At 41.5% G+C, this 27401-nt stretch overlaps 1 protein-coding gene across 27 annotated transcripts in view; it reads right to left on the bottom strand.

The window, feature by feature from the left end:
• UBR5 (ubiquitin protein ligase E3 component n-recognin 5) overlaps positions 1-27401 on the bottom strand; it is a 140954-nt gene that overhangs the window by 58974 nt on the left and 54579 nt on the right. For all 27 annotated transcript variants that reach the window (XM_043507469.1, XM_038389368.2, XM_038389362.2 and 24 more), the window contains 7 exons: positions 26613-26729; positions 26418-26528; positions 25504-25658; positions 21728-21845; positions 11284-11468; positions 6980-7089; positions 4519-4631 (listed from right to left, as the gene is read on the bottom strand). In XM_043507469.1, coding sequence (XP_043363404.1) covers positions 4519-4631; positions 6980-7089; positions 11284-11468; positions 21728-21845; positions 25504-25658; positions 26418-26528; positions 26613-26729 — 909 coding nt within the window. The remainder of the gene's footprint in view (positions 1-4518; positions 4632-6979; positions 7090-11283; positions 11469-21727; positions 21846-25503; positions 25659-26417; positions 26529-26612; positions 26730-27401) is intronic.

The following is a 27401-nucleotide window of genomic DNA, read 5'->3' as shown; positions in this document are numbered from 1 at the left end:
ATGAGGATCCAAATCCTCTTTCCATTCAATAAAAAGTTAAAAAAGGTTAAACAATTACCAAGACTACTGTTGCAAGATGAACAAACCTGGCTATTGTGGAGGGTTGCAAGACAGAAGGATAATGAACAGTATTTTTCAAGTGGATATTAACAGTGTCCCCAACTTGTTCTACGCAACTTCATGGGCAAAAAGAAGCTAAGCAATCTGAATCAGTAAGATTGCAACATGCATTTCTCTGCCCTCTTTCACTGGACATTACAAGTGCATGTCTATTTTTGCATGCTGGGTTCTGGAAGCTACTGTTTATCTAAATCTTTATTTTGTTATCTATTTTTATACTATTGCTTGCAACTTAAAATTGGCTGACATTTACATTGTATTGTACATTTTACAGTGCTACATAAATATATAGGTAGTAATCTTTCCCTACCTGAAAGAATTTACAATCTAAGATATAAATGGCTATTAAAACAGTACCATAAATGAGTATTGTGCGTAAAACACATTCCTGGCCATCACGAGTTCACATTCTAAAATATGTCAACTTGATATCTGATGATTAGAAAAACAAAGGCAAAAGGATGGACTTGAATAACAGCAGTACAACTGTGTGATTGTTTTGGTTGGTAATACAAGAATTGGAGACAGAATTATTTTTTCCAAAAACTGTTCATTCATGCCCGATACCATTTCTTGGAAGAGAGGAATAGGTTTTGTAGGCTTCATTTCTGTTCAGACAAAGGAGAGTCTGCAGAGATTACTGGAGAAGGAGGGAAGAATTCTTGAAAGCAGTGGGATTGGTGGGTTGGGTAAAGATCAGCTGGACCTGTCCCTTTCTTTTTCATAGCTTGCACATTTTAGTTTTACTTTTAAAAACATTATTTGCATTATTATGATGCTATCTAGCCTTCTATATTTAAAAAAAATCAGCAAAGGTGACTGAGTAGTCCTGATGGGTGGGCCTCCTTACTAGCAATTGTGGACATGTGCAAGTTGTAAAAATTTACAGGCAGAAAAATTGCTATATTTGCACATCACAAAAACGGTGTGCACAAAACAAATTCAACTTCATTTATTTTATTTGTATTACAGAGGCACCTAGAGGTCTCACCCCAGATTTAGCACTATTGTGCCAGGTACTGTACACAGACAGTGAGAAACCGTCCCTGCCCTGAAGAGTTTACAATCTAAATGGAAGAGACAGACACTGGGAGGCAGTGACCATGAGATGGTCGAGTTCAGGATCTTGACACAGGGAAGAAAGGAGGAGAGCAGCAGAATACGGACCCTGGACTTCAGAAAAGCAGACTTTGACTCCCTCAGGGAACTGATGGGCAGGATCCCCTGGGAGAACAACATGAGGGGGAAAGGAGTCTAGAAGACCCGGCTGTATTTTAAAGAATCCTTATTGAGGTTACAGGGACAAACCATCCCGATGTGTAGAAAAAACAGGAAATATGGCAGGCGACCAGCTTGGCTTAACAGTGAAATCGTTGCTGATCTTAAACACAAAAAAGAAGCTTACAAGAAGTGGAAGATTGGACAAATGACCAGGGAAGAGTATAAAAATATTGCTCGGGCATGCAGGAGTGAAATCAGGAAGGCCAAATCACACCTGGAGTTGCAACTAGCAAGAGATGTTAAGAGGAACAAGAAGGGTTTCTTCAGGTATGTTAGCAACAAGAAGAAAGCCAAGGAAAGTGTGGGCCCCTTACTGAATGAGGGAGGCAACATAGTGACAGAGGATGTGGAAAAAGCTAATATACTCAATGCTTTTTTTGCCTCTGTCTTCACGAACAAGGTCAGCTCCCAGACTACTGCACTGGGCAGCACAGCATGGGGAGGTGGTGACCAGCCCTCTGTGGAGAAAGAAGTGGTTCAGGACTATTTAGAAAAGCTGAACGAGCACAAGTCCATGGGGCCAGATGCGCTGCATCCGAGAGTGCTAAAGGAGTTGGCGGATGGGATTGCAGAGCCATTGGCCATTATCTTTGAAAACTCCTGGCGATCGGGGGAAGTCCCGGACAACTGGAAAAAGGCTAATGTAGTGCCCATCTTTAAAAAAGGGAAGAAGGAGGATCCTGGGAACTACAGGCCAGTCAGCCTTACCTCAGTTCCTGGAAAAATCTTGGAGCAGGTCCTCAAGGAAACAATTCTGAAGCACTTAGAGGAGAGGAAAGTGATCAGGAACAGTCAGCATGGATTCACCAAGGGCAAATCATGCCTGACTAATCTAATTGCCTTCTACGACGAGATAACTGGCTCTGTGGATGAGGGGAAAGCAGTGGACATGTTGTTCCTTGACTTTAGCAAAGCTTTTGACACTGTCTCCCACAGTATTCTTGCCAGCAAGTTAAAGTAGTATGGGCTGGATGAATGGACTATAAGGTGGATAGAAAGTTGGCTAGATTGTCGGGCTCAACGGGTAGTGATCAATGGCTCCATGTCTAGTTGGCAGCTGGTATCAAGTGGAGTGCCCCAAGGGTTGGTCCTCGGGCCGGTTTTGATCAATATCTTCATAAATGATCTGAAGGATGGTGTGGATTGCACCCTCGGCAAGTTTGCAGATGACACTAAACTGGGAGGAGAGGTAGATACACTGGAGGGTAGGGATAGGATACAGGGGGACCTAGACAAATTAGAGGATTGGGCCAAAAGAAATCTGATGAGGTTCAACAAGGACAAGTGCTGCACTTAGGACGGAAGAATCCCATGCACCGCTACAGACTAGGGACTGAATGGCTCGGCAGCAGTTCTGCAGAAAAGGACCTAGGGGTTACAGTGGATGAGAAGCTGGATATGAGTCAATAGTGTGCCCTTGTTGCCAAGAAGGCCAATGGCATTTTGGGATGTATAAGTAGGGGCATTGCCAGCAAATTGAGGGACGTGATCATTCCCCTCTATTTGACATTGGTGACGCCTAATCTGGAGTACTCTGTCCAGTTTTGGGCCCCACACTACAAGAAGGATGTGGAAAAATTGGAAAGAGTCCAGCAGAGGGCAACAAAAATGATTAAGGGACTGGAACACATGACTTATAAGGAGAGGCTGAGGGAACTGGGATTGTTTAGTCTGCGGAAGAGAAGAATGAGGGGGGATTTGATAGCTGCTTTCAACTACCTGAAAGGGGGTTCCAAAGAAGATGGATCTAGACTGTTCTCAGTGGTAGCAGATGACAGAACAAGGAGTAATGGTCTCAAGTTGCAGTGGGGGAGGCTTAGGTTGGATATTAGGAAAAACTTTTTCACTAGGAGGGTGGTGAAACACTGGAATGCGTTACCTAGGGAGATGGTAGAATCTCCTTTCTTAGAAGTTTTTAAGGTCAGGCTTGTCAAAGCCCTGGCTGGGATGATTTAGTTGGGGATTGGTCCTGCTTTGAGCAGGGGGTTGGACTAGATGACCTCCTGAGTTCCCTTCCAACCCTGATATTCTATGATTAAATGGCTTTCGCAAAGTCACAGACCACATCAGTGGCAGAAATAGTAACAGAATCCAAGTATCCTGATTCCCAGTCCAGTGCCCTATCCACTGTAACACACAGTCTCCCAAGAGAAATCTGAAAATGCTTTCGGGTGTTCTTACACAAATAACTCAATCCTCCCGTATGCAGCAATAATCCGTATGAGAAAGAGGAAATTCATCATGGGATCTTCCCCTTTCAGAAAGGGAAGCAGTGCAAGTTTCTGCAGTTTATTACAAATTGTGCCGGCTTTTCCTCAAGTTTAGAGAATACAGCAGAAAAATGCCCAACTGACCTCATCCCTCCTAACTAATTTCACAAAGCCAGAACCAAAGGAGTGTTGGAAACAAAGGGCAGTGCAGAGACAGTACCTCCCTCTTCGGCACTCTTGATCCTGAGCAAGATCTCTGAAGGCAGGTTCACCTTCACATGTGGGTACAGACGGGAGCTTGAGGTCCTGAGATGTATAGGACCAGACAAACTGCTGTTCTTGAATAAAGTAAAATGTCCTGCTGATGTCATTTAGTAAAAAGTAAAATAAGAATTATTCCCAGTAAACATGTCAATTTATTTCTACTCTGACTTTTGTTTGTTTGTTTTCTGGTTCCCATTTTACCAACAGATTTGTCCAAGCAAATTTTCAGGTGATGCTGTCTCAAAAATATAGTTTATTTGACCCACCATGATTTTGCTGGACAGACCGGGGGCTACTGTTCCTTATAAGAACTTTTGAGCAAGGCCAAATCTTTGTGCTTTTCTTGCAATGCTAGGCTTGAATCTAGTCCAGGGAAAATCAAAGATTACTTCTTTCACAGTCAGTGTTTTGGACTCAGAGTGTGTTTGCAGTTGATGAGCATCATTGATTGTGTTAAGAACAAATGTTAAAATATGATAAAAGTTGTGCTGGGAAGAAGCACAAACAACAATACTCCCATCTGTCCCCAAAACTGGGTCACTTTACAGCCAAAGTAAAACCAACTGAACAGTCAGCCAATCGAAAGGAAAGGTTGTTTCACAGTAATTAAAAGGAAAGCAATCAGAATTCATTTTAAACAAACCTTGCCAACAGGAACGTTCTTAACATCTTCTACAAACACGACTTCCCGAAGAGACCATTGCTCTTCATTCACTTTCTCTTCTTCCTTCGGCGCAGGAGTAGACCGTCGTCGTTCTTAAACGACAACAAAATAATAAGTACCAAAAAACCTGCAACTTGAAATATTTCATCTAAATATAGCAGAGATCTTACTTTATGACTAACACACACACACACACACACTTTTTGCAGAAGTGTACCATTACTCAAACCAAAATTTAAAATCAGAAGTAAAATTTAGTTTGATTCTAACACTGTCTGAAGTCAGGGTAGCATGACAGAATTTCTCAATGCCACTTGAACGTTTTGCTTATAAATCTGTACCAAAACAGTAAAGCTGTTCCATATCAACAAAAAGAAACTAAAAGAAAGTCCATTAAAGCTATGACTTCCTTAGTCATGTTAATTCATTCCTAGCCATGTTTGTTTATTCCGTATGTTAAAGATTCAGAGTATTAAAGTACCAAATGTTCTTGTAATGTTACAGTAATTATGATAAAGGACCTAAAAAGCTGAAGTTAGCATAAGATCCTTAATTCAGACATGTTAATTATGCTGAATTATTTATGACATCCTTGCAAAACTCTGCCAACTAGCCCAGGGCAATATTTGACAGATGAATAAAACAGTATTACTGTGATAAAGGTCATAGAACACATTTTGGACCTGGGTTGCAATGTATTCATGGCAGTCTTACAATTTTGTTTTAAAGATCAACATCTGAAGTATCAAGTGTTAAGATGCACATTTGTATTCTTGTTAATAGTGTAACATGGCTAAGTTAACATTAATAGGAGGCCCTTTGCTTCCTTACTTACAAGAGTTCAGATTAACCAACAATACATGAACATATGATTTCATATTTTTTTAAATAAAGAAACAGGAAAGGTTTATAAACTCCACACATCTATAGCCCTGCACTTACAGATTTAAAATTCCACACAAATGTATAACCACAGGGCTGAAAACATGGGGCCTTTTAATAGCTGGAACATAACTATGTAAACACACACATTTTAGTGCTTAAACTTTTCTATGAAGAAAGATTAAACAGACAGCTATTTTAAGTCAAAAAATAGTTACTGCATTCAAAACTGATCTATAAAACTTTTCTATTTTGAAAGCTTTCTATTTAGATATTGGCTATAACAAAATTAGTATTGTAGGTCTGAACCTAAAGTTCTCTAATCTAGGTAACTATGTGACCCTTCAGTATGCTCTATGTGCATAACTGGAGGGACGGGGTTAAAATGAGAAAGTTGTTGAAATGATAGTATCAGACCAAGAATCCATTACAACTATACTGATTTAAAAAGTCACAAAAGGTGGTAAGGTAGGGACAAGTGCTTTTGAGTTTTTAATGTGGTATATTTGGTATTCTGAGAACTGTTGATGCAAGCAAAAACAGTTTTATAGCATATGTGCAATACCGAATGTCTAAATTTTTAAAACTGTTACTTTGGGTATGTGCAATAAGAGTGGAAGGTGGTCCTCAGTGGAAGACTATCCAATTGGAAGCTTGCTCTAGTTAAGCTGCCTGAGCAAAATACATAGAAATGTTTTAAAATAATCTGGATGTGCATAAGGTACATTTCCGCTACCCCTGCACACTTCAAAAACTGAAGAATGGATTTTGCTCAATTTTTCAAAACCAGTTCAATTCTAGATTGAAACCAAGCATGAAAAATTTAATTCCAGGAAGTTCTAAACATACAAAAATATAGTTATACAGAGACTTCCGTTATAACCAACTACAGTGTTTCTACCAATGAGCATCATATATTTATGGGCTTTTGTATAAATCTACAACAAGCTCCATGACTGAAATTCACTATATTTACTTTAAGATACCCAGCACTAAACTCCTACTGTTATTCTCATAAATTCTACATTAGAAGAACACTGGCAAACCTGAACTTTCAGCATCCATGGATTAAAGACTACTGTGATTTTTTTTTTTTTTAAATTAAAGTGAACTGCAGTTAGGATAGAAGAGCCCGAATGCATTTTGCCAGTCAGAAAGTTACATTTTCAAAGATTTCTGTTAACTACACTATTCATAAGTGATCTCCCATTTACTGATTTTAAATTACTTGTCAAGTGCACTCTTCAGTGCTAGAGATAAATTAAAATAAACATACAATGCAATTGACTTAGTATAACTGTTATATATCACAGTTATATAAACAGGTTTCAGAGTAGCAGCCGTGTTAGTCTGTATTCGCAAAAAGAAAAGGAGTACTTGTGGCACCTTAGAGATAACACATTTATTTGAGCATAAGCTTTCGTGAGCTATGCATCCAATGAAGTGAGCTGTAGCTCACGAAAGCTTATGCTCAAATAAATGTGTTAGTCTCTAAGGTGCCACAAGTCCTCCTTTTCTTTTAGTTATATAGACAGTACACTATTAAAGTAAAACTTACTGTATGGCATTGATGCGCTGCTTGCAATTGAAGATGCATCACTACACGTAGAAGCTGGGGATGGCGGTGGACCCATTTCAGTTTTCACTGGTTCCTGTTTGCTTTCAGGCCTAGGATTTAAGAATTTAATTATATTTATGAAAAAAACATTAACAGAATGAAAAGTCTATTTCAAGGTTTGGACAAAACAGTTTCTTGGGCTTGTTTTGCTGAACAAAAAGCTAATCTAGCAAAGCATTTACATTATAATTTGTGTAAGATAAAATACTTTTCTTTTTGCAAACACTTAAAAAGATTTCTTAATTTAGAATGAAACAGTAAAAACCTTAATATAAACCTATATTTCTATGCTTTTAAACATATCCCATTATAGAGCTACTAGGATAAAGTTATAATGTCTAGATGATGCTATGTTCCTTACTCAAGGTCTGGCTGTGTAATTATTCTCAATGGAGAGTTGAAATCCCACATTTTGGAATGTTAAAACATCCCCAAATGTGAACTAACTTGGAAGGACAGGGTGGGAAGACGAGAAAGGTGTTTGTTTATTAAAGTGATTTATAACTCAAAATAAGTTGTAAGAAAAGTGCCAAACTAACACAGGGGTCTCTAACTAACATGCGGCACCCCTGCTTCCACCTAGAGCGGCTCCGGCCCAGCACGCATCAGGGGTAGGGCAGGCTCCCTCCCTGCCTGTCCTGTCCCCGCGCCGCTCCAGGAAGCGGCCGGGACAGGGGGTGGGGAGGAGAAGGAGAGGAGACAGGGGGTCTGTGTGTTGCCCCGGGAGCTTCAGGGGATGTGCCTGGAGGAGTGGCCAGGGCAACACACAGACAGAGGTCCCGGCTGCTTCCTGGAGCGGCGCGGGGGCGGGGCGGGGTAGGGCAGGGCAGGCAGGGAGCCTGCCCTGCCCCCGATGTGTGCCGGGCTGGACCCACCCCCAGAACCCCTCCTGCAGCAGAACCCTCTGCACCCTGACCCCGACACACCCCGAGCCCCTCCTGAACCCCCTGGAGGCAGGGAGACGGCGGAGTTGGGGTGGGAATGGGGGCAGGGAAAGGGTGGGAAGAGGTGGGGAAGGGCCAGGGCCTCACAGAAGGAGTGGAGTGGGGGCAGGGCAGCAGAGGGGTTGGTCAGTGATGCAGCCCTCGGGCCAATGTACGAGTCCTCATGTGGCCCTCGTGGTCATTTGAGTTTGAGACCCCTGAACTAACAAACAGTTTGCTCTTAAGAGTATGTGAAAATTTTCAGGCCAAATCAATTTTTTCAAATCAGAGTTATCGGTGAGCTAACTGGACTTTTTAATGGTAGCTGGATGCAACCCTAACTTTGGAGAGACTACCCAACACAGCTTTTCACAATATAATTAGTACCAAGACTGAATAGTAAGCAATTTCTAGCTTACTAAAATACAAAATTGTTCAAGTAAGTTTTACTACTACTATGAAACAACACAGCAGACAAAAAAGAATCTTAGTCTTCACAAAACACTCCTGTTGTTTAAATGTCCACAGTTTCAAAACACTCGTGGTAACATCTTGATTGCAATTAAAACATCTGCACATTTAGGTAATTTGAAAATGCAGGCTTTACCAGTAAATCCGAGTCTCATTCTGAGATGGAATAATAAAAAAAACACTCCAGGATTTCGCTCAACCCCATACTCCTTATCTAAGGTCTGACCACTTCCAAATATTTTCCTTTATATTTTGGCATCACCAATTCAAAGCTCTCTCAAGTAAAATATTCAACAACCTATTTAGTTGATAAAGTAACTGAATCACCCCTTTTGGATTGTTTTTTCCTTCCCCCCCAATTGTGTGATGTCAAGTTATAACAAGATGTTTTAAGCTAGCAACCATGTTCTGTTAAAAAATATCAATAGTTTACCTAATTAAAAATCTCTTGCTATAATATACAGTACATAAGAGCATCATTTATTGCTCTAGCCAAACAATACTACTAGCTGGAAGCGACATTCAGCCAAAAGCAAATAAAAGCTAAAGCAATAAATATGGTCACATGTCTTAAACAATCATATATAATACATCAATAATTCAGTAACACAAACCAAAAGCAATACAGTCAAGTCAACTACCACATCTCAAAACAGAGTATCAGCAAGACATTTTTCTTTCAAATTGTGTTAACTTGTTATTTGCTATCCAAAATTATAGAATCAGGACTGCAGATCTATGTACCGATGAAGTGAGCTGTAGCTCACGAAAGCTTATGCTCAAATAAATTTGTTAGTCTCTAAGGTGCCACAAGTACTCCTTTTCTTTTTTGCGAGTACTTTTAATTGTAACAGATGTGGTGCAATTTCAGTCCCTCACCAATAATAATTAAACGCTATTATTCCAATTTTGTAAAGTAAATATATTCCAAAAAAATATTTTTTTTTCCTCTCTAAAAAATAAAGAAGTGGACTAATGCCCTCTGGAATCTATGAGGGCTTTACCTTGAATGTTCTTGCTTATTTTACTGCTGTGATTTTCAACCTTTTGTCATTTGCAAACCGCTAAAAAAAGTTTCAAATGGAGGAGTGAACCCCTTTGGAAATCTTAGACACAGTCTGCGAACCCTCAGGGGTCTGCAGGCCAGAGGTTGAAAACCAGTATTTTACTGAATTTCCCTAGAGATTACCTTCACTCTTTACATCTGAGCTATACTAGCGATCACTCTGAGGAGGAAATGACAGTCAAAAGCAGGAGGAGGATATGGGAAAGAGGAATGGTAGTGGAAACATCTGACCCAGAATTAGGAAAAGGAAAAAGTAGTGTCCAATGCTGTGAGGAGTTGCCAGGGCACCAGTGACATCTGGCAGGTTATCAGTTGATCTATCCAGGAGAAAGTAATGGCTGAGCTGGCCATTTGGTAGGTACCATAAGGAGGGAGAAAAGTGGCCTTAAATTTTTATTTGAAATAAGTTATTTAGACAAAGCTGGATTTCTGATCATTAGTGGACATTAGGGAAAATACCTGTTAGATGTCAACTTTCCAGAAAAGGGTCTGATTAAGAACTAAGGAAACACGTAAACATTTTAGCAACTCCAAACTTCTACAGCAAATGCACTAAGGCAAGCTCAAAACCTTATAAAAATGATATGTCCCTTAATTTTTGGAAATTTTCAAATAAGTACTATAAAGTTAAAAATATATTAACGTATTGATTTTCAAGGTAAGCAGGATAAAGAGAAGAGACGACCACAATCAAATGACCCAATAGGTAAATAGGGCGCTCTCTTCCACTCACTAATTCCAGAACAAAATTTACTGGCTGAATTAGACTGAAGCATAAATATGGTGCTCAGTAACCCTGTGGACTTTTAGTTAGGCTGCCTGATATTAACAACTCAGTTATCCCAATAGTCTGTTTTCCCCTCTCATATCAAGTAACCCTACTGATATCAGAGAACACTGGAATCACCAATAACTGCCCTATAAAAATCTCTTTTAGTGACCAATAGAGTTTTTTTTAAATGGTTTAGTAGTTTCAACAAGTGGCACTGTCACGCCTCTGTTTGCTTGCTTGCCTACCATGATCCCCATCACTGATAATTCCTCCTTTAGATTCAGTTATTCTGAGATTCTTCTCAAGACAGTCCTCTTTTTCATATGCTGCTGTTTCTAAACCCCATCAATTTAATATTAAAAAGAGTACAGTAAAACCTGAGAGTTACAAACACCAGAGTTATGAACTGACCACACACCTAATTTGGAACCAGAAGTACACAATCAGGCAGCAGCAGACACACACACACACATACACACACACAAGCAAATACAGTACAGTACTGTGTTAAACGTAAACTACAAAAAAATTGAAGGGAAAGCAGGCTTTTTCTTCTGCATAGTAAAGTTTCAAAGCTGTATTAAGTCCATGTTCAGTTGTAAACTTTTGAAAGAATCATAACGTTCATTTAGAGTTAGGAACATTTCAGAGTTACAAACAACCTTCATTCCCAAGGCGTTCATAATGCAGAGGTTCTACTATATAAGTGGTTTGTGTCACTCACTCATTACCCCTAAAATAATCCATTTTACTGAATAGTTATTTGCCAGGTAATCTCCATCAGTGACGTCAGGAAAGAGCTCACAGCAGCACGCTGCAGAATCTATGGGGATTTTGTTTAATTCCATCAGCGTCTGCTAGAAACTTCATGTAAGCTTGATGCAAACTCGTGATTGCCAGTATCAATTAATCGGTATCTCAATTAATATCGGTATTAATGTTTAATTAATATTTTGCCAAACTAATACATTTTCACTCCAAAAATATATACAGATTCTTTTAGTGCACTTACTTTGCCTCAGTAGTTTTGCTAGCTTTCTCCATGTTTTTCAAGCTCTCTGGTGATCGAAGCTGGAACCTACAGCTATCGTTCATATTCCAAACCGATTCCATTAAGACACCCACTTTAGGAATTCCAGCACTAATTGAAAAAGCCACGGCTCCAGCATGATAAAGGGGATTATTTCTCAGGCATACCTACAGACAAGAGATAGAAATATTCAGCTATTTCTATGTAAGATCAGACAAAAAACAATATTAATTCAGATAAGAGCACAAGAAAACATTGAACATACATATATCTCTGTGAAAGTGTCTCATTTCCTCAGCAATTAGAAAGGGAAAACTTTAGGGGAGGAGTGGACACAATAGGTACAGATGCAACCAGCAGTTGCCAGTTGCAAAATGGCCATTTCAAATATGACTTTACCAAGCAACTACAACCTTAAAGGGCCAGGCTCAGAAAAGAATGCTAGGAAAAAATGTTCCTAGAAAAGTGCCACCCTCCCTTGGGGAGTCAATAAGGACAAGCAGCAGCTCCTTGGAAAGAGGCTGTTCTGGCAGTGTGACTAGAACCATTATTATAATCCCATAACACGCTACGCTGAGCCTCTTAGGTTGTTTTAAAACCTTTTCAGGACCCAATCTGGCAAATGCTTATATGAGTAACCTAAGCATTTGCCAGATCAGAGCCTAATACTTGAATGACTTATAAAGCAGTATTCTCAATAGAGTACATCAAGTGTTAAGTCCTACAGCCCATAATACATTCTTTACTATTTTTTAAAGCAATTCAAACTGAATTATGGACAAATAGCTACCCCTTGGGAAAGCTCATGTACACAGATTTTAAGGAGATAAAACAGTTGTAGATTAAGCTACCTCATCTGTATTTTTGTTCTATACTCCTAATGAATGTGTAGAGTGCAATTAGTTCAAATAATTTAAAAAAAGTTACCTACCGTTCATAACTGTTGTTCTTTGAGATATGTTGCTCATGTCCATTCCATTCTCAGTGTGTGCGCACCCACGTGCACAGTCAAAGACTTCTGCCTTACTGGTATCCGTAGCATCAGCTGCACCACCCCCTTAAGTGCCGCACTCATGCGCCAGTATATTAGGTGCCGACCCTACTCCCTCTCAGTTCCTTCTTGCCAGCAACTCTGACAGAGGGGCAGATAATGGAATGGACACGAGCAACACATCTCCAAGAACAACAGCTATGAAAAGTAGGAAATCATTTTTCTTCAAGTGCTTGCTCATGTCAATTCCATTCTAGGGGACACACAAGCAGAATTCTCCGAGATGGGCTTGGAGTTCACGGACTTGTGGCTTGCAACATTGCTCCACCGAAACCAGCATTGTCCCGGGCCAGCTGAATAAGCGTGTAATGAAACGTTAACATGCGTATGGACGACCAGGTGGCCGCCTAACAGATGTCCTGGATAGGCACTTGGGCTAGGAAAGCTGCCAAAGAGGCTTGCGCTCTGGTTGAATGGGCGGTCATGATCACCGGAGATGGCATCCTTGCATGATCGTAGCAGCAGCGAATGCAGGCAGTAATCCAAAAAGAAATTCTTTGAGCGGACACTGGACAACCTTTCATCCTTTCTGCCACCAGGACGAACAATTGCACCAACTTGCGAAATGGCTTAGTCCTTTCAATGTAGAAGGCTAGCGCCCTCCTGATGTCTAGGGAATGCAACCTATGCTCCTCCTCTAACTTATGTGGCTTTGGGAAAAAACAGGTAAGTAAATGTCCTGGCCTGTATGAAACAGACCATCTTAGGCAGGAAAGCTGGGTGTGGTTGCAGCTGGACCTTGTCTTTGTAAAAGACCGTATAGGGTGGTTCTGAGGCAAGAGCCCTAATCTCGGAGACCGGGCAGGCAGATGTTACTGCAACCAAGAATGCGACTTTCTAGGAAATGAAAAGGAAAAGGAGACAGCAGGAAGTCAGAGGCTCGAAGGGGGGTCCCGTGAGCCACAACAGCACAAGATTCAGGTCCCATGGAGGGACGGGGTCCCTGACATGCGGGTACAGGTGCTCGAGGCCCTTGAGGAACCTGGTAGTCATGTCCTGGATGAAAACTGACCTACCTTCGAGCGGCGGATGGAAGACGGAGAGTGGCCAAGTGGACCTTGATAGTCAAAAGGGACAGCCTTGGAGCTTGAGATGCAAAAGATAGTCCAAGATCAACTGCAGAGAGGCCCACTTGTGCTGGATGCCTTTATCTAAGGTCCAACAAGCGAACTGCTTTCATTTGGCCAGGTAGGTCGCTCTGGTGGAGGGCTTTCTGCTGCCCAATAGGACCTGTTGGACACCAGCCGACCACTTCTGCTCCTCCGCATTTAACCATGCGGCAGCCAAGCCATAAGGTGCAGCGCTGCCAGGTTCAGATGCAGAAGACTGTGGTGGTTTTGTGACAGCACATCCAACTGGAGCAGTAGCTGTAACAGAGCAGCAACCAAGAAGTCCAGTAGCATGCCAAACCAGTGTTGGCGCTATGAGGATTACCTTCACCCTGTCCCGCTTGATCTTCATGAGGACTCTGGATCAACGGAACTAGGGGGAAGACGTACATTAGAGCACTCACAGACGTACATTAGAGCACTGTGCCAATCACAGGCACAGGAAAACGTCCGATAGGAAGCCCCTGTCGAACCCCCGAAAGGAGCAGAAAACGTGGCATTTCCTGTTGTGCCTGGACACAAACAGATCCATCTGGGGAGTACTTCATCTCTGGAAGATGCTGCTGACTGCTTCTGGAAGGAGAGCGCGCCTCAGCAGGACCTTCTAGTCTCGCCATGGGTGATCTGCCAAGGCGTTCCTGGCCCCAGCAAGGTGTGCAGCTATGAGATGGATGTCGTGTTGTACACAGAAGTCCCATAGCCTGAGGGATACTTGGCAAAGAGTAGACGACCTGGCTCCGTCTTGCTTACTGATATAGAACATAGCCGCTGTACTGTCCATCAGGACTTGGACCAGCCTGCTCTTTAAGTGAGGTAGGAAGGCAGGCAGGCCAAGCGGACTGCTCTGAGCTCCCTGACACTGATGTGTAGGGAATGATCAAGACAGGACCAATGACCTTGCATGCTGAGATTGCCCAGGTGGGCTCCCCATCTCAGGTCCAAAGCATCAGAGATGAGGGTAACCAACGGAGCAAGGACTGTGAACGGAACTCCCTCCAACGCCAATGCAGAATTTTTGCACCATGCATGTGACAACAGGATGTGGTCTGGGACCTTGACCACATGGTCTGTGCTGTGTCTGTTGGGGACACAGACTGACACCAGCCACGCCTGTAGCAGCCTGAGGTGGAGCTGCGCATGGCGGACCATGTAAGTACAGGCTGCCATGTGGCTCAACAACTGCAGGCACATATGAGCACCGGTAAGAAGGTGGACTTGCATACACAAGATCAGGTCTGCCATGGCCTGGGACCGGGTCTCAGGGAGGAAGGCCCTGACCCACGTAGAGTCAAAGACTACTCCAATGAACTCTAAGTCGTGTGCTGGAACTTTTTCTCATTTATTAACCGCTGCAGGTCGCAATTGGTGGAGCAAACCAGGTCAAGAGGACACCGCACCTGATCCCGGGATTGGTCCTTTATTAATTAACCAGTTTTCGAGATACGGATAAATTTGCACACCTCGGTGCCTCAGGTAAGGAGCCACTGACACTATTCACTTTGTAAACCATCTTGGAGCTGACAAGAGACCGAAGGGCAGTGCGTGATTTAAAATGGCCGTGGCCCAACACAAAACGGAGGGAAAGCCTGTGTCCTGGGAAAATGGAAATATGAAAATACATGTCCTTTAAGTCGAAGGCAGCATAACAGTCTCCAGGATCCTCAAAATGCCTGCTTCTGGCTTCCTTGGCCTCTAGAAGAACCAGGCTGGGAGAGGAATGAGAAGACAAAGGGTACCGCCACTTAAACTCTTTGTCTCTGTCCTTCCTGTAGGAGCTGGACCGGGGGACACCTCAGGACCTGGACAGAGGAGGTGGGAGACAGAATGGCTTTCTAACCTACACAGGGGTTTGCAGGCCTAAAGAACAGAGGGTAGTACAGGAGTCTTTAAAGCCATGAGCTGTGCATCAGTCAGCTCCAAGAAGATCCCTGCTCCCTCAAATGGGAGGTCCGGAAGAATAGTCTGCGTCTCCTGGGACAGGCTGGAGGACTGCAACCAGGAGCTGCAGCTCATGCCCATCACAGAGGCAACTACCCTGGTCGCCAACTCCATAGCATCCCAGACCATCTGGAGAGCGTCTCTCACCACCACCACCATGACAAACTCCTGTGGAAGGCCCTCCTTGAACTTGCTGATGGAGTCCCACAGTTTGACATTGTACCTGCCTAGCAGGGCCTGATTGTTAGACACCCAAAATTCCAGGCTGGCTATTGAATAAATTTTCCTGCCAAACAAGTCCAGCCTCCTGGCATCTTTATTTTTCTGTGTGCCGCTAGCCTGGCCCTTTTGTTGATGGCAGACACGACCAGGAACCCTGCTGGAAGGTGGGCATACAGGTATTCAAATCCCTTTGCCAGGACATAGTACTTCTTTTCTGCCTTCTTGAAGGAAGGTGAAATAGAAGAGGGGGTCTCCAAAGACTCAGCAATTTTCAGGACTCCTGGGTGGACGGGCAATGGGAGCCGGGCCGGGATGGAGGAGGGTATGACATTAAAGAGGTCGTCAGACTCCTACGCTAGCTCCTTAACCTCCAAGTCATCGGGTGGGCTGCTCTTTGCGAGGGGCCTGTGACCGCTTTGTCCAGAGATGCACCACAGATGTAAGAGCAGCATACCCTTGTTCATCTGGGGATGGCTCCTGGGGCGTCGGGTCCTGTTGTGCTGCCCCCACATTGGATTCTGCACTGGGCTCTGACTCCGGTGCTGGCTGTGCCAAACGTTTGCCCAACATGGCCTGGGAGGAATGGTGGGGAGTACGGGGCCAGCATAACAAGTACACCCCACTGGTTCCAGTACTGGCAATGAGCGGGCCACTGCCCCTACCTCCAAGACGCCACCACCGCAGGAGGCGCACAGATGACAATTCGCCTTTTATAGGTGAGGGGCTGAACTCCCCTTCCGACTTGTACCATTGCCTTCCCAGTGACCAGGGTGGAGCTGTAGATGCTAGAGTCTGCTGACAGACCCTCATCGGTGACAGTAAGGACCTGTGCCTGCCTGAAGAGCAGTACTGGGGAGCTGGAGATTGGTGCCATGACTGGGAACAATCCCGCACCAGGAGGAGGTTGGGTGGGGCGGGGGGGGGGGGGGGAGGGAAAGCGATGCCTGGGAGATGGTGATCTGCACCGTGGTGATCGCTGGTGGGAGGCCTGATGGTACTGTGGAGTTCAGGGATCGGCACTGTGACTCAGGAGTCCGGTGCCCTGTAGGTAGAGATCTTGGCATTAGGGACCTGGGTCTTCTAACTGAGGCTGCCGTGCCAGAGTCCTAGACTGTGGTGATGGGGATCGACACCTGCGGTTCAGGGACACTCCGCTTCTCCCTTAGATACCAGGACCATAGCCAGGTTTGTCACGTGGCTTGGCTTCTACAATGCCGGCCGGCCTACTTGCTCTTTGGCTGCTGGGCCCACTTCAGGCACAGATGGCCCTATGAGGGGCTGGAACCCCCTCCCAGGAGTCTGAGGTGGATCCCTGGCTGGGCTAGGGGGTCCGACCACAGAGGTACACCCAAGGAGCTCCAGGACAGGCATGTGGCCGAACACAGGTCCTTTGCCCAAAGCCCCTTTGTCCTGCAGTGCCAGCAGGTCCTTCGACTTCAGATGCTTCTTAGGCACAGGCAAGGGGGAACAATAATGGGCAGATTCTGGTGCTGGCAGTGCGTTGCATGCCAATGCCGAAGTGCCAGGAATGGAGTCTGATCGAGCGGTCTCTGAGGCAGGACGAAGTGCAGCCTCCTTGAGGAGGACCCTCAAGTGGATATCCCGCTCTTTTTGAGTTTGAGGGTGAAAGTTTTTGCAGTTTTTGCAACTTATCCTTTCTGTGGGACTCCCTCCAACACCTCTTGTGGGGGTTGCTAATAGGGCATCAGCCGGCTGCACGATGAGCATGGCTTAAAGTCTGGGGAATGGGGCATGCCCCACCCCGAGGCGAAGTCCCCAACCGGGAAACCAACTCATAAACTACTACTCTAACACTTAACTTAATGGTCTAACTATGTACCTATCAACTAAATACAAAGGAGACAGAACAATAGACTGTAAGAACCGCTAACATTCTTGCCATGCAAGACAAGGCACTCCAACCAAACATCATGAGCGGTAAGAAGGAACAGAGGGTGTAGGGTCAGCAGTGCCTCATATACAGATGCATGAACACGGCACTCAAGGGGGCGCCACAGCTAACCCTATGGATACCACTAAGGTAAAAGTCTCCAATGTGTGCACACCCATGTGTACAGTCACTTAGAATGGAATAGACATGAGCAAGCACTCAAAGAACTGCTGTTCAGAGCTGAGTAGCAATGACTCCAATACACTATTACAGAGTTGTACACAGCTGTTAAGAAATGGAGGTGATCCCAACACCTACCTACTTGGGTTTCAGAGAACGGTATAAAGGGACCTTAGACTTGGTCTACACAGTTTTTTGGATTGACTTAATTATTGTTGTTTTTTTGTTTTTTTTTTTAAAAACCACAACTGAGGTCAGAAGGGATCACTGTGATCATCTAGGCTGATCTCCTGTATGACGCAGGTCATAGAACTTCCCCCAAAATAATTTTTGAACTACAGCATCTCTTTTTTAAAAATCCTATCTTGATTTAAAAGTCACCAGTGTTCGAGATTCCACTACAACACTTGATGAATTGTTTCAGAGGCTAATTACCCTCACTTTAAAAAGTATGACCTATTTCCAGTCTGAATTTGTCTCGCTTCAACATCCCGCCATTATTATACCTGTGTGTGCTCGAAAGAAGAGTCCATTATCAAATGTTTGTTCCCCAGGTAGGTATTTATAGGCTGTGATCAAGTCACCCCTTAGCATTCCCTCTGAGGTAAATGGTAGGGCTGTCCAGCATTAAAAAAATTAATTTCAATTCATTGTGCTGTTAAACAATAATAGAACACTATATAAATATTTTTGGATGTTTTCCACATTTTCAAATACATTGATTTCAATTACAATACAGAATACAAAATGTACAGTGCTCACTTTATTTTTTATTATAAATATTTGCACTGTAAAAATAGTATTTTCAATTCACTTAATACAAGTACTGTAGTGCAATCTCTTCAACTCTCATGATACTTACAAATATAGATGTATAAAAAATAACTGCATTCAAAAATAAAACAATGCAAAACTTTAGAACCTACAAGTCCACTCAGTCCTACTTCTTTGTTCAGTCAATCACACCGACAAACAAGTTTGTTTACATTTGCAGGAGATAATGCTGCCCATTTCTTGTTTACAACGTCACCTCAAAGTGAGAGCAGGAGTTCGCATGGCACTGTTGTAGCTGATGTTGCAAGATATTTACATGCCAGATGCACTAAAGATTCATATGTCCCTTCATGCTTCAACCACCATTCCAGAATACATGCTTCCATGCTGATGACGTGTTTTGCTCAGTAACAATCCAAAACAGTGCAAACCGACGCATGTTCATTTTTCATCCTCTGAATCAGATGCCACCAGGAGAACGTTGATTCTCTTTTTTGGTGGTTCAGGTTTTGAAGTTTCCGCATCAGAGTATTGCTCTTTTAAAATTTCTGAAAACATGCTCTAGATCCCGTCCCAATCAGATTTTGGAAGGCACTTCATATTCTTAAACCTTGGGTCAAGTGCTGTAGCTATCTTTAGAAATCTCACAGTGGTACTTTCTTTGCGTTTTGTCAAATCTGTAGTGAAAGTGTCATCCTCCGAGATAGCTATAACATGAAATATATGGCAGAATACGGGTAAAAAACAGAGCAGGAGACATACAATTCTCCACCAAGGAGTTCAGCCACAAATTTAATTAACGCATCTTTTTTTTAAATGAGCGTCATCAGCATGGAAGCATGTCTTCTGGAATGATGGCCAAAGCATGAAAGGGCATAAAAATGTTTAGCAGATCTGGCACGTAAATACCTTGCAATGCTGGCTACAAAAGTGCCATGCGAACATCTCTTCTCACTTTCAGGTGACACTGTAAATAAGAAATGGCCAGAATTATCTCCCCTAAATGTAAACAAACTTGCTTGTCTTAGTGATTGGCTGTACAAGAAATAGGACTGAGTGGACTTGTAGGGCTCTGAAGTTTTACATTGTTTTTTTTTTTTGAGATCATTTATGTAACAAAAAAATCTACATTCGTAAATTGTGCTTTCACAATAAAAAGCTTGCACTACGGTATTTGTATGAGGTGAATTGAAAAATAGTATTTAATACAAATATAAAGTGATCACTGTACACTCTGTATTCTGTATTGTAATTGAAATCAGTATTTGAAAATGTAGAAAAATATCCAAAATATTTAAGAAATTTCAATTGGTATTCTATTTTTTAACAGTGCAATTGAAACGGCCATTAATCTCAATTAATTTTTGAGTTAATCATGTGAGTTCACTGCGATTAATCAACAGCCCTAATAAATAGATTGAGTTCCTTGAGCCTATCACTATAAAACAGGTTTTCTAATCCTTTAATATCATTCACACGACTTCTCTGAACTCTCTCCAATTTAATCAACATCCTTCTTGAATTATGGACATTAAAACTGGACACTGTATTCCAGCAATGTCTACACCAGTAACAATCACAAAGGCATAACAACCTCTTTACTCCTACTCCAGAATCTCCAGTTTACACATCCAAGGATCGTATTTTCCCCTGTGGCCACAAAATTGCATTGAGAGATCATGTTTAGTTAATTATTCACCATGACCCCCAAATCTTTTTCAGAATCACTACTTCCCAGGATAGAGTCTCCGATTCTGTAAGTATGGCTTACATTCTTTGTTCCTAGATGTATACGGTTACATTTAGCCGCATTAAAACGTATTACTTGTGCTCTGCTTACCAAATAATCCAAGACTCTCTCTACCAGTGACCTGTCCACTCCCCCATTTGTGTGTTGTCTGCAAACTCTATCAATAACCATTTTATGTTTTCTTCCAGATCATTGATCTGGTCTCTTCCGAGAAATGTGGCTATTGTAGGGGCCTCACAGTATTGCCATCCTTACTTCTGCGCTGCCTTCAGAGCTCAGTGGCTGCTGGCCGGGTGCCCAGCTCTGAAGGCAGTGCAGTCACCAGCAGCAGGGCAGAACTAAGGATGGCTATACTGCAACCCCACCCCCAACAATGGCCTTGCAAGCCCCCCACAGCCTCCTTTTGGGTCGGGACCCCCACCGTTACAACACCGGAAACTTGCAGATTTAAATATGTGAAACCACAAAAATTAAGATTTTTTTAAATCCTATGACCATTAAATTTATCAAAATGGACCATGAATTTGGTAGGGCCCTACCTATTGCATTAAGATGTGACAGATGTTATTGGCACATGGAATATTCAATAACCGCTGCATTTATTTTAAATGTTATTTGTATTCCTGGCTCAAAAGATGAACTAAAGGGTTTTCTGCAAGAACTGAAGTCACTGAGGGATAACTGATGCTAATTCTCACCAGTGAAACAAGACAAGTAACAAATCTGTGGAAGTTTCTCCTACCTCCTACCTCCCTCAAGGGAAATAGCATATACTGGTTTGACCTGATAAGAGGCCTGGGAGACAAAGAACTTGAAACAATATAAAATACCAGCCATGAAGAGAGGAATCACTCGCACTCAAACCAAGAACAAACATGAGACTGTGAACAAGAGAGGCAGGCCCTGCAGAAAAGGCCTAAAGTAGGTAAGGCCTAAAGTAGGTTAGTCCTATTAGGGTCCCTATGTGGGAGATTAACTGACCAGGCAGTCACCAGGCATGCATATAAGATGTTTTCTTTGTAATGCTTTTATTCTGAACAAACAGAGAGCGGACTGATCACCAGTTAACCCTGTCATTGTCCCTGAAACAGGACTGCCGGTGCTCAACTAAAATCAGACCTATTAAGATAATCACAATAAATTGCAGAAACCTGCAGCCTAAGTCCCCAGTCTGGAAAGAAAGGATCATGGGATCCCATCCTGAGACAGGTCTCAGGCCTCTATCTGTCACCTAAGTGGAGTGCCCTCAGGGATACCAGGAGATGGTCAGAGGTGCAGTTAGCTGGGACTGTGACAGCTTATTCCTCTAAATTTACAGGAAAAAGCTATATCAGCATAGGTGCATTGACATGTAGGGGGTTGCAGCACTAACTAAAAGTAAAAGTGAAACAACTTTTGTGCACAGACAAGGCCTTAGTGTAAATGGAGAATGGAGCTTGATATGTTTTTGACAACCTGTATCCCCCTCCCAAAACACATAAGACAGCTCACAATACAGTGGTTGTACTTACTTGCGTGCCAACTGTGATATTTGGCATTGAAGAGATGCCAGCACTAGACTTGGGCTTTTTATTTTTTGCTCTGGCCTTTTCTAGCATCTTCTTCCTTTGGCTAAAAGGAACTACTCCCCTAAGGAAAGAAAACAAATTATTAAACCAAGAACTACAAAAGAAGTGTCTGTTCGTAGTCTTGAGCTTCTTAAGTCTACAACTTGGGGCCTGTCTATACTAGCAAGTTTTGTTGCTAAAAACTGCCTTTTGGCAACAAAACAGCAAGATTGTACACACTACAATGGGACTTTTGTCACGAAAAATACCCAGTTTTGGCAACAAAAAAATTCCACCGCTACAAGAGACTTGTCTTTTCCCCTCCCTTTTTTTGTCCATAAAGAGGTTTCTGCCAGTATCCCACAATGCCTGCCATGATTGCTCTGCTCAGTGTTTTGATCTCTGCATGCTGCCCTGCAAGCATGCGCCCCTCCCCTTTCAAAGCTCCGGGAGGTACTTGTGTGCTGCTCCCTTTGGGAAACAGAGTAAATATTTGGAATGCTCCTGTCCTGCCCTGCGCTAGGAACACAGCAGCAGGCAGACTACTGCTGCAGAGGGAGGGGGACAGACTGCTGTGCTGCTTTGCCCTTCCTCCGCACAGAGCTGCTCATGATGCTGCTGTCCTTGCTTACCGTGTCAAGGATGGTGTCCCCAATGTGGACATGATCTGTTGACAGAGGGAGCAAGTGTGAACACCCTTTGGCAATTTTTGGGTGTTGACATAAGTTTTGACAACAAAACTTGGTAGTGTAGTCAAGCCCTTAAATGGAAGGCATGGTAAAATACAACTCTGCCAAAAGCCCTTAGCAAAAGTGACATCTTGCTGTCCCATATTCACTCCACCTCACTCTCAAACGCTCTTGTATCAAAATGCTCACTTCACAAATCATTTTTTTTTTAAACTGCCTGTACTGAAAACTCAACATGCTATTTAAAAACCTAAAACTTTTTGTCCTGCTTTCTATACCACAAACAAGAATCTAGAATCAAACTCACTTTGCAATTCTGCTAAAGAAACAAGGAAAAAACACCACTTGCAGCACTTTCAATGTTAAATGCAGATATAATTTGTACTATACAGAGATGCATTCAGGAAAAAGGGGCCAATTTCAAGTCATCTGATCATAATGGCATTTTGAATCTAGCTCAACAAAGAACAAGGTAATGCTATTTAAATATATTTTAAAATACTACATTGTCACACCAGCCTGACAACACAGCAGATGAAAGATGTGCTGCCATTCAAGAGATTGAGGATGAGAAGCAATTACAATATTCTCTCCACTATGCCCACTGGAACTCTATGTAAACACCACAAGAGCTTTTTGTATATGGATTCTTACTGCTCTACTCTGTACTCAGTGCCAAGATCAGCTCTGGATAGCAGCAAGGATACATGCACCAAGGGTAAAACAGGTAACAAGTACAACTTGAAACAATTTTCTTGAAATGCAAAAACAGCTAACTAGCAAATACCAACTCTCTTTGGCAATCATATTGAACATAAACATATTGAGGCTGTCCTCACCATGACTGGCAACAATTCCCAAAGCCCCCAGCCTTTTCCTTACTGGAGGAAAAAAAAAAAAAAAAAGAGTGGTGTTGGGAGATTGTACTTTTTTTAAAGCACGGGTTAAAAAACACTTTGTCCTGGTGTAGCCATGACTTAAGTGAGATTTCCAAGTCGTCATATTTTTTCCTCATCTAGATACTTTCTCCCCCCAATCGAGTTAGATTGATCCAGCTACAACTCAAATGAAAATCCTAACACCCTTACCTTGATTTCAGCAAGTCAAGTTATAACCTCAGACTATACAGCTAGAGGTGGTAAACTGTCCGTATACTGATACAAAGTGTGGTTTTCAAAGAGAGTTAAGCCAATTTTATTTGGATAATATGGATTTACATAGAAGGCACCTTTTTACCATAGCCTAGCCACAGCATAAACAGCATGGGATGCTCTCTATACTATGCCTGTCAGCAATTTAGATTTTTTTGGGGAAAGAATCATCATGATTAATAGACACTTATTTCTCCATAATCTGATGACAAATACATGATCATCAATATTAAAGTTAAGCATACCTAACTAGTGAAGGGCCCTGTAGGATAATTCAATTTGTAGTTAATTTTTAAATAGCATAACAAACAAACCTCTTAAATACAATGGGGCTGATTATCAAAAAAGGTAAGAAGGCATGCAAGTTTCCAGTATTACAGTCCCCACAAAGTTGTGGTTTACTGGTTGCGATGCTGAGTGATGCTCTAGAATGAACTGTGTTCACAATGACACTGGTTTTATAGTCAAGAGAAAAAAAAATCAGAAAGTTGTGATTTCTACTACCGCTCTGCCCCAAATTTCAAAATTAGGAGTAAAACACAACTTCCTCATATATCTGGCTGTGATTTTATTTGGCTTCTGGTTAATATTTAGCAAATACCCCAAACAGAAAGATATTTAGTATCTCAAATTTTCAGTGCTTGCAAATAACTGGTCAGAGAGTATTTAATCCCACTATAACAAAAGCTACTTGAGATCCCTGCTACTGTAAGCAAGGCTTGTTTAGATTTAACATAACTCTTAAGTGAAGCACAGGTTAAAAACAGGGTGGGCACTGAAAATGGCACAGATATGCTTGTCAACTCATTGTAATTAGAAAATTATTTTCATTTCTTTACATGCTTGGAAAAATCATCATCAACTTCTACCTTTTTATGTCCAGAAAACTTGACATTTTAAAAATTCAGTGAAGTTTTACAAATAGAAATGTTTTAACAATTTATGGGAGGTTATTTCATCCAATTTTTCAGCATGCATTTAAGCCAACAATATAGTTTATGAATCAGACTGCCTAACATTCTAGCCACAGAGCCCTATGGGAGAAAAATGACAGTGTACACAGGTAATTTTGTTTTCTATATTATTTGAAAAGGCCTGAAAGGTACAAAATATACTAAAACTACTTTGTGAAACTATGTAATACCAGGGGAAAACACTCAGCCATCTAGCATTTATTTTCCCAATAAGAACAACTCAATTATCTGGATCTGCAGATGACAACCCAACTTGACAAGACAATTTTTTTCATTATCTATATTGCATAGTCTCAGTCTAATGTCCTAAATTTTGTAGCTCTTAGCAAGGCTTTCATACTCTACGCAGTCAGTCATCAGAATCCAGTGATGAAAGTACATCTTTACAGGCATGTCTAGACCCTTGACACCTCAGTAGTGGCACCTCACTATTATATAGCTGTTCCTCAGCTACAATATAATAATGGTATCAGTTTTACAGCGTTCACTATATTTCACAGCACAATTAGCAAAAACAGTCTTCTCTATAATCACTTCTTTACCAACTTTTCTATCACTATCCTATCTGAATACTAATGAATTTAACATCACAAAGTATCACAATATCCCATTTTACAAAATAAAAAGAAGAGACTATTTCAATTACTTCCTCAAGGTCACACAGGAAGCTTATGGCAGAGCCAGGAATAAAACCCAGATCTCTTGATTCCCGCCAGGTCCAATGCTTTAGGCACAATATCTTTCCTCTTTTGTAATCATTGCATGCAATAATAAAAATACTTCTTCAAGGATAGTATAAGCCATGAAAGCAGAGTTACAGAACTTCATCACTAGAACTATAACATGAAGTTTCCTTGCAGTGCATGTCATTATAATGAGTTTGCAGATACTATTGGACAAATATATTCAATACCATATATACTTACCACCAGTACAAGTTGTTCTCTAGCTGAGCACAGGTATAAAGAGCACAACAATGTAGTGAAACTATCCGTTCTCCCTGCAGCTCCGAGTAAGTTTGTGCAGTGTGTTCCAATTTAGAAGCTACCGAGCTTAAAGTTTCATCCACCCAGGTAGCAACCTAAAAGGAAGGGGAGGGGAAAAAACCAACACTGCATCCTAAACGAACTCTTTACATTTTTCAGGATGAATCAGTTTGGGAAAAGTATCACCCCAACCTTCACTCCAGTTTTAGAACTGGCCCTTTAAAGTTTTGATCTATCTGGTAAATTTTCCCTTCCAGTTCTGGTCTCAGCCAGAAAATGAAAGTACCAAAACACTGAAAGGGTATTGCTGTCAAAGCATTTCAGCAAATTTGGATATTTAACCAAACTGCACTTTTAACTCAACCTTCTGAGATTCATCTATTATTGGTCAAAACAAACTTACTGTTTGTATAATCTGTTTTTACTGTACTTTGAGCCAAAAATCTTTAAATGCTTAATATTTTTTGCTACAACTCCATCCCAGAATTAGGCCTCTCTAACATTAGATTTAGTGCAGCAGTAAAAAAATTAACAGTTTTTGGAAATTTGATAAGATTGACAGGCTTTCATTGCTTAAGAGTTCCTGGAGGTTGGGACCACCTTTTAATCTTTGCTCACAAAAAGATCTCAGAACTGCCTTTGATTTAAATTTCTATAGTACAAAAGAAGACAATTATGAAAGCTGAACCCATCAACAAAAATTATTCAATATGATCTTTATAATGAAATTAATTTGTACTACTGACTTATAGCTGCAGACTTTGGTTTACTTATTCTTCATAGAGCAAAACAGTGGCTGAAAAAAACACAAAAGTTTTATCATGAACTCAACAACAAAGAAAAGGATCTCATACCTTGTTATTTTCTGTGGCTAAAGTTGCTCTGATACTATTTGCAGAAAGGAGCACTATCTTTTCATTGGTTAACCCCAAAAACATTGCTCGTGGATGATGTAATGAAGGATTCTTTGAAAGCATAAAAGAGGTTATTATTTTATAAATTCATACATACAGAATTATTTTGAAGATAGATTTAAGGATGTACAGTACCTGTGCATTTCTATAAGGCTCTGATTCACTCCATTTCCACTGATAAAGTTCCCCTTTACTGCTAACTGCCACAAGCTCAGAATACAGAGCTCCAACAGAAATAAACTTTGTTCCATCCTACAAATGAAAAAGATGAAGTTTAAAATGGCAGTGCTATATACTAAAACTTTTTGAGTAACAGCAGATTTTAACATAAAAAAATGTCAAGTGTGCAAAACAGAGCTTATAACCGTTACTGAAATTTTAATCAAGTCATCTGTACTATTAAGAATTTCACTGAATTTAAAATTCAGTAGTAAAAAAAGTTATCTGATGTGTTGCCTGAAGCTGATCATACTTTCAGAAACAAATAATGAAATATTCAAGATTTTTTATTCAGGAAGTTATTTTCCTTCAGTTCAGTAATATCACAATTTGCCAATCACATTAAAAAAAAGTCAATTCACAGCCACAAAATATTTATGACAGCGTGGTCTTTGGTTTAAAGACACAAAAGGAAGGATATTTAAATGTTACAGATAAATTCTGCCCCTAATAGGACACTTATCGGTTTGGAAAAGTCCCATTTGCATGTGGAAATTTTTGCACCCATTACCATTATCAGTGACTACTAAAAATACCATAACAACAAGATTTGAGAAAAAATATATTTGAAATCTCTTTTACATTATACATTTGACAGCACCTTTGTGTACGGTCAATTACAATTTTTGGTGATTGAACATGTCTTTCTTCACGCCCTGCTGGAGTATGGGGATGAGAAATGGGAAGAGAGCTGAATGGACAACA

Source organism: Dermochelys coriacea, chromosome 2, assembly GCF_009764565.3.
Source record: "Dermochelys coriacea isolate rDerCor1 chromosome 2, rDerCor1.pri.v4, whole genome shotgun sequence".
Lineage (NCBI taxonomy): Eukaryota > Metazoa > Chordata > Testudines > Dermochelyidae > Dermochelys > Dermochelys coriacea.
This window is presented reverse-complemented; position numbering and strand designations above follow the sequence as displayed.